Source organism: Anoplolepis gracilipes, chromosome 16 (genome assembly GCF_047496725.1).
Source record: "Anoplolepis gracilipes chromosome 16, ASM4749672v1, whole genome shotgun sequence".
Lineage (NCBI taxonomy): Eukaryota > Metazoa > Arthropoda > Insecta > Hymenoptera > Formicidae > Anoplolepis > Anoplolepis gracilipes.
Window position 1 is genome coordinate 7,210,374 of NC_132985.1, and position 13,689 is coordinate 7,224,062.

Here is a 13,689-nt window from a genome sequence, read left to right on the forward strand (position 1 = left end):
TAGGGAAAAACTGACCGACCGACCGACCGACCGACTCCGTCCGGGAAGAAAAGCGATTTCCCCAAGGGCTTTTTCGCCTTTCCCTTGCCAGCCAAAGCCGAGCCTCGAGTGGAAAAGAGCGATATGCGCGGAAGGAATGCACAAACGAGGAGAGCGATGCTCTCCTCGAGATGTAAACTGTTTGCCCTGTTTCCGGTACAACCGGAGGCCCGGGAAATGGCCAGACGGTCGAGCAGATCCGGTCGACCACTACCCGGAAAGGAACACTCTCTCTCTCTCTCCCTCCCTCTCTCTCTCTCTCTCTCTCTCTCTCTCTCTCTCTCTCTCTCTCTCTCTCTCTCTCTCTGTCTCTGTCTTGCTATCGCTGCTTGTCTTTCATGTCCTCTTCTTAGCGCTCATTCCGCCTGTCTGAGCGGCTATTTACGCTTTCGGCTTTTCCTACAAACGTACGATTGATGATGACACTTCCGGGAACGAGAGAGTTGAAAAGTTTCACACGAAAAAAACACTGCTGTGCTTTCCGCAAAAAGTTATTTTTAACTTGTGTCAAGTAGATAATTTATGTTATAATTTCGATTAAAAATAAGACAATCATTTTTGTTATAAAAATTTAATTAAATTAAATTGCACCCTTTTAAATGGAATTAGTTTGTTATTAATTGAAAAGCAATAAATAATCACTGATGGTTTCAATTATAAGTGTAACAAAGTCAAATTTCTCATTAAAAAAAGTCAGTAATAGAGGCTGTTTCAATTAGTGATATTTTAAAATGTTTTATATTATAATTTATAATATATTATACATGAGATAAATTTCAGAGCATATTTTGTGGAAAAACCTTCGAGTGTTTCAGTCGAGAGTCTTTTTTTTAATTTTTGTTGGTTTATCACATTTGCAGAGTAAAAAGGTGTAATATATAATTATGCACTTGAATGCCATATTGTATATGTACATACATGTTTCATTTCAGATATGTAAAGGTTTCTCTCAAAATAGCAATTTAAATAAAATAAATAAAGGAAGCTTTAAAAAGTACATAATTGGCAAATATAATCTGTACCACTATTACTCGGAAATTTTTTAATAAACTTACACCGTCATAATCATTGAAACATAAAACGGAGAAGCAAAGTATGAGTGTATTTACTTATCGATCTTGAGTAAAATTTTTTTGTCATTGTTTTGACATTTTCAGTTTGACAGACAGCAAGATAAAAGTTTTAGATATTTACATATACGTGAATTATATGTATTGCGATAGGTAAAAAAATATCGCTACGAGTGATTTTCTCTAAAATACGCCATTGGATTTATACATAAAATATATGAAGCAAATATATCAAATATGTCAAAAGTCTCAAATAAACTTCGGCCGTCGATCATGCGAAGCGTATCAGACTAACTACGTGACTCCCGGTACGCGTTAATCGTAATTTTCCTGATTGGCGCGGAATTAGCATCCAGCTATATCACGTCGTAATCGCATTTGCGTGGATTTATCGCACGGCGATGCTATTTACGACGCTTTTAGCGTCCTGCTTTTGTTCCCCGCCGCAAACGACGCGCGTCTCACGCGAGGACCATGCATTTTTATTATTGCGCAATTGCATTCGGTCCCTTGCCTGAGTAGCTTCTACTTAGGGGAGGGGGAGGGGAAGAGAGTCGCACCACCTGAAAGACAAAAGCCGGGAAGACCGTTCAATTTCAGTCTGATGTTGTCTGGCAACGATAAAAAGAAAAAAAGAAAAGTGTCTTGTCTCTCTCTCTCTCTCTCTTTCTCTCTCTTGCTGCCTTTATCGAATAAAATAGAGTTCTGCAATTTGTCACCCCAAGCACGAATCAATGGGTGATGTTTTTTTGAGAGGACGGACCCTTCGGTTGTCTCCTCCACATGAGAGATCCTTGCCAACTAATCCCCGGACGATTAATTAATCTAACGGAGGTTCTGCTTTTACCTTAACGTTATTTAGGATTCGAACAGTTTTTGGCAAAATCATCAGCGGATAAACAAAATCTGTCAGACTTTTAATCGTGTAACTGCTCGCTCGATTACATCGAATTTCCCGTATATATTTTCCAATGATATCATTTTTCACTGAGTTCTCCCCCTTCTCTCTCTCTCTCTCTCTCTCTCTCTCTCTTATTGCAAACAACAGCGTTATTAATATGTTAACGGCATTGCGTAAATATTGGATCAACTTATTCGACAAGCAAATATTTTCTCTGCCTTCAACACCCGGCGTTTATATCGCGATCGAATTGATTTATTTTATATTACAACAGTCCATCGCAAGGACGAGAATGACCGATAAACTGTTGTGTCTGGCACAATGACGGCATTAAGCTGTCAATGGAGGTTTGATAGCGGATTGAAAGGAATGAACGTAATATACCCTCGCAAAGATACGCATCGATCGGTCGAGACTGATACAAATGCTCTTATTCGAAATGCGTAAATCGTTTGTGAGCATATAAAGTTTCATTATTTTATCGTGTCTTCTTTTTTTTCCATTATTGGAAGCTTTTCTCTCTTTTACAAGAGAGTTCCATTTCCAAAACTGAAACTTTTGAAATTCGCCATTTTATATACAACCCACGCGAACTTAAAGCTTGATTTTAACTTATACCTTGGATTACTTTTCTTTTGACATAATATTGTAGAGGGTGCATTTTCTAGTAATACACGCTTTGAATTATGGACATGTGACTTTGAAATATTATAAAAATAATTTTAGATATGATTTTAGAAAAGGGGAAATAGTCCCAATGAGCTGAATTTTGACATAAGTATGTTTTCGAGATCATAATTTTTCAAAGGTTTTCGTTATTATTAACTCTTATTCCATATTATAGGTTATTTTTGGCCATGATGTTTCTACTGAACGGATAAACGAATAAATTAGATTTGGGTTAGGTTAAATTTTCTTCGAGGAAGAAATGCAAGAGCAGAGCTTTTCTTCCGCGCTTATTTAAATATTTATTTGTTATTTTTAACAAATACTTACAAGGGAATCTCACAAATTCTAATTTTGATAAAAAATTAGAAAATTTTAATTTTGATAAAACTTTATACATATGTATGAGTGGTAAAAAAATAAATTTAGAAATTTTCATTTGCCAATCAAAAATTATTTTAAAAGGGAGAAGCCACCCCTTATATGTAGAGCAGCTCTCTGCTTTTCTAAATATAATATCTAAAATTATGGAGATATCAAACAAAGTTTTATAAAAAAGGTTCATGGTAAAAACATCTCTATTTTAATTACATTAATAAAAATAATATTTTTAAAGATTTATGAAAAAAACTTTTTTAAAAATTTTATTAATATAATTAAATAGTAGTGTTTTTATCATAAAGTTTTTGTATAAAACATTTTTTGATACCTCCAATGACTTTCGAGATATATCGAGAAAAGCTCATTCTACATACGAGGAATGTGATTTCATCTTAAGAAGCGTTTTTCTGCCTGAAAATTTTTGCTACTGAAAATTTATTCACCCTTTCCCCTTAGATGTGTGCAAAGTTTCATAAAAGATCCAAATATCCGGGTTCATTAGAATTTCCGGGTTCGTGAGGTTCTCTTGTTTGTAAAATATACAGGTAAAATAAGAAAAAACATTAAACACAAAATAAAAAAAGTAAAAATTCTTAGCGAAACTAAAACAGTAATCCTGAAGCTTACTGACAGTAATAAAACGAGCAAAAAATATAAGCACACAAATAGGATATAACGAAGAGATTATACAAGCGAGAACGAAAATTGTTATATTTCAAAGTCGTATATCTCAGGAACGAAAAGAGAGCGTCACATAATTCAAAGTGAGTATTACTTAGGAATTTTTTTGGCTTAATTAATTTCAACATAAAAAGTTATAATTTCATGTATGTAGATATATAAATAAATATTATCAACAGATATTTTCTTTCAAAGGTTAATATTTCAGATTATATTTGAGTAAACGCATTAGACAGTTATCTGTCCTTTCGTCATTTTTATTAATTAAAAAACAAATAAAAAATCTCACATTAAAAATCATTATAACGGAAATAATGTCAAATAATGTCATTGATAAAATAAGTATAATTTTGTAAATTTATTTTGCATAAATAAAAATAAAAATACTTAGGAATACGCCCTCTATAATATATGTAAAAAAATACATATAATTTGTAAAATATATAAATTAATCAAGATTAATATTATACGTTAATATAAACAAATAATATTATATAAATAATATAAATAATATAAATAAATAATATAAATAATATTATATATTATTATATGAATATTATATTGTATGTATATATTTTTTTTCTTACCTTTGCTGTAAGGAGCGAGCAACAACAGATTCACTAACGCCGCTCCGGTGTCATGGCCCATTAGAGTTATTCGCGTTGGATCGCCGCCGAAGGCGCCGATGTTCTCACGCACCCAGCGGAGTCCCATCGTGATGTCCTTTAAAGCCAAATTCCCGCCAGATCCGCTCGTTCTGTCGGCGAACGGACGAGTCCTCAAGAATCCTGGAAGGACGCCAAACCGTTTGCGATTCAACACTCTCACGGGATTGCTTCATCGGATAAGATCCTTCCTCTCTCTCCCTCGTTTTATTACATTTTTCCCCCTTTTTTCGTTCTTTTGCAACATTTGTAGCGGTAAAGTTTGTTTGATTAAATTTCATTCGCAAATTCAAAAGTGTTATCAATTCAAAAGAAGGATTTTAAGTGTATGATAATTCGAGAATTTTATAAAAAAAAAAAAAAAAATTGCAAGAGACAAAGTTGTACGTCAGACGCAAAGATTTGACGTTTCTCTGACGACAGTGACAGTTAAGAAAAGCATGGAAACGTTACATCATTAAGTCATAATTCGAAACTGTTTCACGAGCAAATAGATGGAACTGACATTTTCGGACTTTGCTGTACTTATAACGTGCGATGACAGAGATGCACTGGTAGTAGCTCTTCGAAATATCAATATTGACTTAAGTATGTAAGTGGTTTCTCCTTAAACTACGTCTTTCTCTCTCTCTCTCTCTTTCTTTCTATATATATATATATATATATATATATATATATATATATATATCCGCGTGTTGGCTAGACAGTTAATGATACGAACTTACTTCCTGGGAAAGTGCGAGTCGTAATAAGCGGGCGAGAGACACTCCGTTTCACAGAAACACGACGTGGAATCTTTGTGGGGTGGAGCGTAATTAGGTATTTAAATATTATTGTACACAAGGTGTGTTCAGAATTAAACGTTATATCTCCAAATATAAATTTAGAACTTTAAGTAAGAAAGTTCTTCTGAAGATATGCTTGCAAATACTTTACTCAACAAATATTGACATTTAAAATAATACCTAAGAATGTTAAGTTATTATTGTGTAAAAGTTACAAAATTTTAATATCCATATAATTATAAATTTTAACACAACAAAATCAGCACATTAAGCAAAATTTATAATTATATGCATATTAAAATTTTTATCTTTTCTAGTAATAAAATAGTCGAAACATTTTGAAATTTATCCTACACTAAAAAAAAATTTACTTAATCTAAAAAAATATTTAATTCGTTCAATACGTTCAAACAAGTATTTATTTAAATTATATATTTGAGTTAGTAAAATATATTGTCTATTTTACTATTCAGCAATAAATTTCCTTGATTCAAATATGTTTTTGCTTAATTTAAATAAATACTTATTTGAATGTATTGAACTAAATATTTTTTTAGATTAAATAAATTTTTTTTTCAGTGTACTATTATTTATTCCATTTTATTCTACTTTTCTATTATTTGTTTTTTATTTATTATAATCTGACAGATTTTGTAAAATCTTATATTCAAAATAATTAAATATATTAATATTTCTTGAAAGCTAGTATATTTCTGAACGAATTTTTAAATTTATTTTATGACGCAAACTTCATATTTTAATTTAAGATATTTAATCCTGAAACATTATATATATATGAAAGCTTTTCTACGGATTAATTATGAATATAAAGCCTTTAAAAATAGGAAATTCTGAATAAGTTATTAAATAAAACAGAATTAGAAATTGGAAAAATTATGGGAGGCGAGGGGGAAAGCTCCATGAAAATTAAAATATTTTGTCCGGTGTGAAAATGCCCTTGAGGGCGTGAGGGGACTAGTTGACTACAGGGTGGCACGTACCTAAAATGCCGAGACGATAGTTGAGCGTGATCACTATGACGTGGCCGGCGCTCGCCAAGACCGATCCATCGTACATGTTACCCGATCCCCATTCGAAACTTTCACCGTGTACGTAAACCATCACCGCATACGGCGCCTCCAGTCCTCGAGATCCTGAAAGCAACGGCACAGCACTGTCGCTCTTCCATTTTCTTCCGAGAATAAACCTCTTATCCGTATAAACCTCCCATTGACAGATCCAGCTTTCTCGTAATACCGCGCGACATTATCGCTTACGTAGCATTATGTTTTCCCGCTTTATCCCCTGAGAGAGCCGCGGAACATGGAACAACGGGGATTTCGTAAGTCTGTAGCGTTTTGTGTACAAATTATTTCTCTGGGTATACATACATTTATTAAGGGCCCAGTCTCCTCTGACAGTATAAAAAATTGATAATTTTTTTAGAATTTTTAAAAGAACATTAGAAATGGATCTTTTTGACATTTTATATATATTTTTATTAATGTTTAAACAGTACGTTAGTTTTTAAAAATTTTATTGGATATTTTAGCTCTCTTTAATCACTAAAGGAAATGCAATATATTTGAGATATTGTGTTGATAATACTGAAAATTGATGTTTTTATAGTGCTATTTATCAAATATTGGAAGTAGATAGAAACGAAATATCTAAAAATACTGAGTGTTAGGAGCACTAATATTTAAAAGGGATATTTTATTATAAAGCAAATTCGAAAACTTTTGGTAAGTTTTAAGTCTCTTATTATTTAGATTTTAGATGTTTGTTAGTTTTTGATTTTGATTTTTTTTAAGGAGTACTTAAGAAATCTGTAAAGCTTTTGTTTTCTTATAATAAATGATATGTTTATCTATCAAAAGGTTTTATATTCTACTGAAAAGCACAAATTTGCTTTCAAGACAAATAAAATACAACTTGATATTTTAAATATACTGCACTTTCTCTGCGAGCCTTCGCACGTAGCGTATTAAAAAAATAACATGCTGTTCCTTGTGTAATTGCAAAACATGAATAAACTCAGTTTAGTTTTATTTTGTAGAATATTTCTGGAATACTGAATTTAATTTCATTAGAGAAAATTGAAAAATAACAAAGTCATTTTAAAATTAGATATTTCAATTTTGCTAAAATTTTTTCATTTCTTGAAGGTCAGAAAAATATTAGTTTTTTAAATTTTAATTAGACTCGGTAACTTTTTAAAAAGTGTCCTTTTTCATTAAGAAAAAAGTAAAGTTATTTGGTCCATTAGTTTTCAAAATATCCGTCCAGCTTTAAAAATAGTAAGAAAAATGCTTTTAAAGTTTTGCAGATCCATTTGAAGATTCGCGTGCTATTCTGTTCAAAGTTTTACAACTCCGTCAGTTTTGCAAATTTTTCAATAAAATTTGAAAGACACATTTTTCAGACATCATACTTTCAGAAAATGTAACAAAAAAAATCAATTTGTTTAACTCTCTAAAGTAGAGAATTGGGCTCTTAACTTTATTCCATATTCTTTGCGTTTCAATTTTAAATTTATTTTCGAATCTCTCGTATATTCTTGCAGGCTCTATAAATACGAGATAACATCGTTCTCTGTGCAAGCAATTAGTCTTTCTTCCTATTCGCCGACTAATTACGAATAATTCGCGCTAAGAGTCCAACTTGCCAGGTCTCTCTGGAATCTGAAATCGGTCTGAAAATCGTCTTGGAATCGCATCGCATCGAGATTTGTCGCACGTAGGGCAGCTTCGGGCAAAAAACCCGTATCACGTGTCAAAGGCATTAATCCTTTGATTCCCTCCGACGGAGATGGATGCGAGGACGCGCTTTTATCAAGTGACTTTGTTCGCTCGTGAACTCGATCGATTCGCGCTCTGCGAATTTTGTATTCACGCGCGAAGTCACAGGATCTCCCTTCGCGAGCGTAAAAGAAGACTTATACCAGGATCGTCAAACTTCTTTGTTCTTTTTTGGATCAGCGTTTTAACGCCATCTATGTGTATGCCCTCAGAAAATCGGAACTACTTAGTGAAAAATCCAATATGGTGAAGTATTTTTATGACTATAGCGCATAACACTTAATTTAATTTTTATTGATCTTTATCAAAATTGTCATGTACGAGCAAAAAATAAATTATATTAATAAAAATAAATTATCAAATATTCGTACCTTGAAGTGTTATGCGCTATAGTTGTAAAAATACTCCGCCTTATTGGATTTTTCGCTAAGTAGTTTCGATTTTCTGAGGACACGCTAATAGATGGCGTTAAACGCTGGTCCAAAAAAGAACAAAGAAGTTTGACGACCCTGGCTTATACGCGATTGCGGATACGCATTCGAGATGCATGGTTCACGATGTACGGCGGTGCGAGACTTCAGCTATCGTAAACGCTCCAATACGTTTGGAAATCGCTTTGGATAAAACGGGTGTCCTCTTTCAAACCGCTCCGCCTTTTACGGTGGATGTAAAATTTTTACGCGCTGAGAAAATGTTGCGTAAAAAAGCGCCGGATAAAGATAAAAATTAAAGCGAACTATTTTAACAAAGCTGTACGTTATAAGATTTTTTTTTGTGCGCCAATCGATTCTGAGTGAACTTTTGGATTTTCTGAAAAGGTTATAGTCGGATAAGCATACTAAAATTACCCCCGACGAGTTTTCCAATAACATTTGGCCTGTCATGTCCTCACTGTATAAAAAAATTTTCTCAAAACTTGAGCTCCCTAATTCTATTATTTCCTGAGTTATCGAGAAAAATGTCATTTGTAGTTTTTATTTTTTTTTCTGTAAATATTTGAGATAATCTCACATCGATTTTTTCCTGAACATTTATCAACAAAAGACATACAAAAAATATTTTTTCATTAATCTTGAAGAAAAGCTCGAGTTTTAAAAAAAGAATAAAATTAAGAAATGGCTTTTTTAACATGTTCCTTTCGAGATTCAATCACCAAACTTTTATAGAATACTCTTTTTATATGTCTCAATACTTTCAAATTTTTTCAACTTTTTTGAGTTGGTGCAACATGGTGCAAAAAAAAAAAATAAAAATCTTTCTTTTATTATTTTTTGATAATAGGATGGAAAATTATTTACTTCTTGTAATAATCATATAGTAGTAATTATAATAATTGTAATAGCTATAATTATACTGCAAGATAGAAATATTTGTTATGCAAAAACAATTTAAAAGTTTGTGTAAAAGTTGTATTTGTAAAAATTGTTTTTGCATAAAAAATATTTTGATCTTGCAATATAATTGTAACTATTACAAAAAGGCCATTTCTTAATTTCAGCCTTTTTTTAAAAATCGCCTGCTTTCATTCAGGATTAATAAAAAATACTTATCAACAAAAGACACAAAAAAATATTTTTTTGTGTCTTTTGTTGATAAGTATTTAAAAAAAAATCGATATGGGATCGTCTCAAATATTTACAGAAAAGAAAAACAAAAACTAGAAAATGACATTTTTTTCGATAATTCAGGAAATAATAGAGTTAAGGAGCTGAAATATTGAGGAAGTATTTTTTTTACAATGAGGAAATGACGAGCCAAGTGTTATTTAAAAACTTATCGGGGACACTTTTTTTAGTATGCTTATCCGGCTATAACCTTTTCCTATTTAATTAATAATTGTCTCAGTGACTAAGAAATTGTTCGCGTTTATCACTGTATTGCAACTAATTAATGCCCGTCTGTTACACGATTTGTGCTATATCGGATTATCTGTCTCCAGGAAACATCATCCTAAACCGTTACGAGAGAGATGCTTTCGCGCAACCAAATTACGTACACTCGCAATCATCGTAGTTAGCGATTCAATCGTCTCTCCCGCGGTGTTACTTTGATTATCCGTTAACTCGTAAAACTCGTCCAATTAGTAACGCTCTCTTGGTAAGTAGACAAAGTCGACATGACGCTGCGAAATGGATCTTTGTTAATTACCGTCTTATCCATCTGTGCGCTCTACGTGCGATCAAATGGCGCTTATGACCATTGTTGATCGCGCTTTAATCGTCGTAAAATATAGACTTAATTGCATTGATAACACACGTGGAGATAAGTATATCTTTCATTTCGGTGAAAAACTGAAAAGTAAATTTTTGTTCAATATACACTATAAAAAAAAAATTGTAAAAAATTCTCTTAAAATTTCCTTAAACTTCAGACACATTTTTGCTGAATTTTCACATTTGGATGTCTGAAAGTAATTTTATCATTATTCATATTTCAGACAATCTGTCTTAATTATCATTTTTTTTGAAAATTTAGAAGAATTCTGAAACTTTAGATCCTCTATTGAAAAGTATCTAAATTTTCAGAAGAGTATCTCAGAGAAAGAGAATTTTCAGACATTTTTTTGAATTTTCAGAAAAATGACTCTGACGATTAGAACAAATTATCTGAAATTATCTGAATTACTTTCAAATATCCAGAGCTGAAAAATTAGACAAAAATATATCTAAATTTTTAGGCAATTTTTTATAGTAAAGTCTGTAATTTTTTTATATAAATATTTTCCGAATTTTCAGATAAATTTTTCAAGAGTGAATTCAGGCATTTTCTGAACTTTTAGAAAAATGACTCTTATGATTAGAACAAATTATCTGAAATTACTTTCAGATATCCAGATTTGAAAATTCAGATAAAAATCTGTCTCAATTTTTAGGCAATTTCTTACAGTATATATATATATATATATATATATATATATATATATATATATATAGATATACAGAGTGTCCTGTAATTGAAAAACCTTAATGTTAGATTTTTGAGATAATTTGAAGTTGATTTTTTCTCAGTGAAAATATCGAGAGACGTCATCATTTTTTGCCAGTTTCTAATTTTTATATATTTTTGTAATTAAACCTTGAATTAAAATTCTATTAGAGTAAACTCTATCTGAAATTAATTAAAAAATGTAGTTTTAGTAATTTTTTTACTCCAAAAAGTTTAGTTCGCAAAAACCGCCTCTTTGTCAATCGCTTATAATTCGGAAATTATTGATGCCTCGACATTTTCGCTGAGGAAAAATCGTCTCAAAACGATTTCAAGAATCTACCACTAACAGGTTTTTCACTAATTACAGGCCATCCTATATATATTGTATATACACACATACAAGATCTGTTATCTCGCAACTGGTTGAAGTTACAAGAAACTTTAATAAGAGAAATTTGCATGGCTTTTGAGTCTGCTAGAAAGTACATATAAATTTTTTTTTTTTACACATAACTTTTTCTAGTTATAAAAATTATTATTATATATATATATATATATATAATGGTAATTTTTATAGCTTTATATATATATATATATATAAAATGAAATTACCCTAAGTATTTTAATAAATCAAATTTTTCTAATATTCTGAGTAAAAAGTTATAAGGGTATGATGGCCAAAAATTGAATAGTTTACAAGATCTTTCATAGATTATATAAAATTATGTCAAATTAAAAAATGAAAAATTTCATAAATTATTTAATTTTTTATCATACCCTTATAATCTTTTACGCAAAATATTAAATAGGTGGAATCGATTTATATAAAAAAAATTAAGGTAATTTTATTTAAAAAAAATAAAGACTTTTAAAAAGACTACAGGTAAAAAAATTTTTTTTTTTTTACACGCACTTCTTAGCAGACTTAAATCCGTGTAAATTTCTCTTATTAAACTTTCTTGTAAACTTCAATTGCGAGATAAATTTGCTCGGATATTCAGAAAAATGATATAAACTTCAATTGCGAGATAAATTTGCTCGGATATTTATGAACAGACAGTTCTGTATATAATACTTGGTTTAATTTGTTTGCAATCGCTTTTTTTTCTAACGGAAATTGACTCGAGGAACACTTTTTTGCATGGCTCGCATAATTCTCAACGGTTTCCTTTTCATTTTAGCTTGACCGAGGTTACGCGGTGCGGCTTTACCTTGCAAATTCGCGTTTATCTTTCATCGCGCGCGGGGGACTGTGTGACGTAACGCGTGCGGGTGCTCTCCCGAGGGTTGATACTACCCGGCATAAAGGTACTAATTACTTTAGGACTAATTACTTTAGGAAGCAACTTGTGCGCCACGTAATACTATACGGACACATAAATTGTCGGCACCGATAGATAATGTAGTCCAGAATTTCGGGGGCCGAAATTACTGCCGTCGCCGCCACCAACCACCGAAACTTTACAACGGCCCCGATGGTAATACGTTATTTTCCGCCACGTAACTTTTTTTTCTAGTCGCGCGGCATTAATCTCGGTCGATCGCATCGCCCGGACGTGTAATTTCGAGCGAAAAATTGGTTCGATTCTTTTTCTCGCTCGCTTTCACGTTCTGTCATTTAACGCTGTCTATTTTTTTCGACGTTCTTCAAAATCTAATTCGGAGCAAAGGACACACATTAAAGTATCTTTCTCTCAAGGCAAAAATTAAGCCGGCAATTGAAAATCAAATGGTAATCTTCGTGAACTATGTCGCTTAAATGAGTGATAATAAGATGCGAAAAATAAATTATTTATGCAGGTAGCAAAGGTTGAACTTTCATTAACTCAATGTGGAGAGTAGCTTCACTATCTTCCCCCGAAGAATAAAGACCTTCATTAAAACTTATTATCCCCTTTTACTCTGCCAGAACTGAGGAACTTTACGTAATCGGCGAGGTACTTTGGGCGACAATAGAAACGTAATTTTGCACAGTCTCTTTTAAGACGTAATTTATCGTGTGACCTTGGCCTATTTTTATAAGCAAAAAAAAAAAAAAAGAAGAAAGAAATTTTACACCCTCGAGATACCATGCAAAATGTAACTTCTGATAAATAATTACGAGAAAGTAAATCTCACTAAAAGTCTCGTTTTAAAATGGCTTTCCGATAATGTAGCTATACTTAACACTAAATATTCATCAACTGTATACTCTCTTACCACTTCCGGGTATATACAGATTGAGAAAGAGGCAGTCTTCGCTCTGATTGGCCAAGAATACGACCATCCTTTTCAGCTGTTGATACCTGCCGTGCGGCATTTGTAGGAGCGCGGCGGTGTCATTGGAGAGATCCGGATAATTTTGCGGGCACACTGCACCGAAGGTGTCCGCCAGCTTGACGCCGTTCCAAGGAATCGGCGAGATCGGAGCTCGGAATCTTAACTCTCCTACCGGAGGCGCGGCGTAAGGTATGCCGCGAAACACTTCCACGGGGTCCAAGTGACGACTGTTCAACTCCTGCAACAAAAGAATAGCAGAATGTAATATCTTCCGAGAAGAGATGGGGGATGAGTTTTAATCTTCTGTCAAAGCTCGTCATCGATTCCAAAACTATTCTTCGAAATCATCAAGTCTTATAAACTTTGCAGCTGTCGATGTTTTTTTACATCTGTAAAAAATAATTGCAGAAAAAGTCTGCGACGCGTTTTTTATAAAACACTAAACGAATTTTCAGAAGAATGTCTGAATTTTTGGAAAAATAATTTCCGATATTTATAATTTCTAATTTCTAT

General features: G+C 32.3%; 1 protein-coding gene across 5 annotated transcripts in view; it reads right to left on the bottom strand.

Moving 5' to 3' along the window:
• The window catches only part of Nlg-5 (neuroligin 5), a 247,402-nt gene that overhangs the window by 26,337 nt on the left and 207,376 nt on the right, over positions 1 to 13,689 (bottom strand). For all 5 annotated transcript variants that reach the window (XM_072908649.1, XM_072908648.1, XM_072908647.1 and 2 more), the window contains 3 exons: positions 13,117 to 13,414; positions 6,190 to 6,342; positions 4,326 to 4,526 (listed from right to left, as the gene is read on the bottom strand). In XM_072908649.1, coding sequence (XP_072764750.1) covers positions 4,326 to 4,526; positions 6,190 to 6,342; positions 13,117 to 13,414 — 652 coding nt within the window. The remainder of the gene's footprint in view (positions 1 to 4,325; positions 4,527 to 6,189; positions 6,343 to 13,116; positions 13,415 to 13,689) is intronic.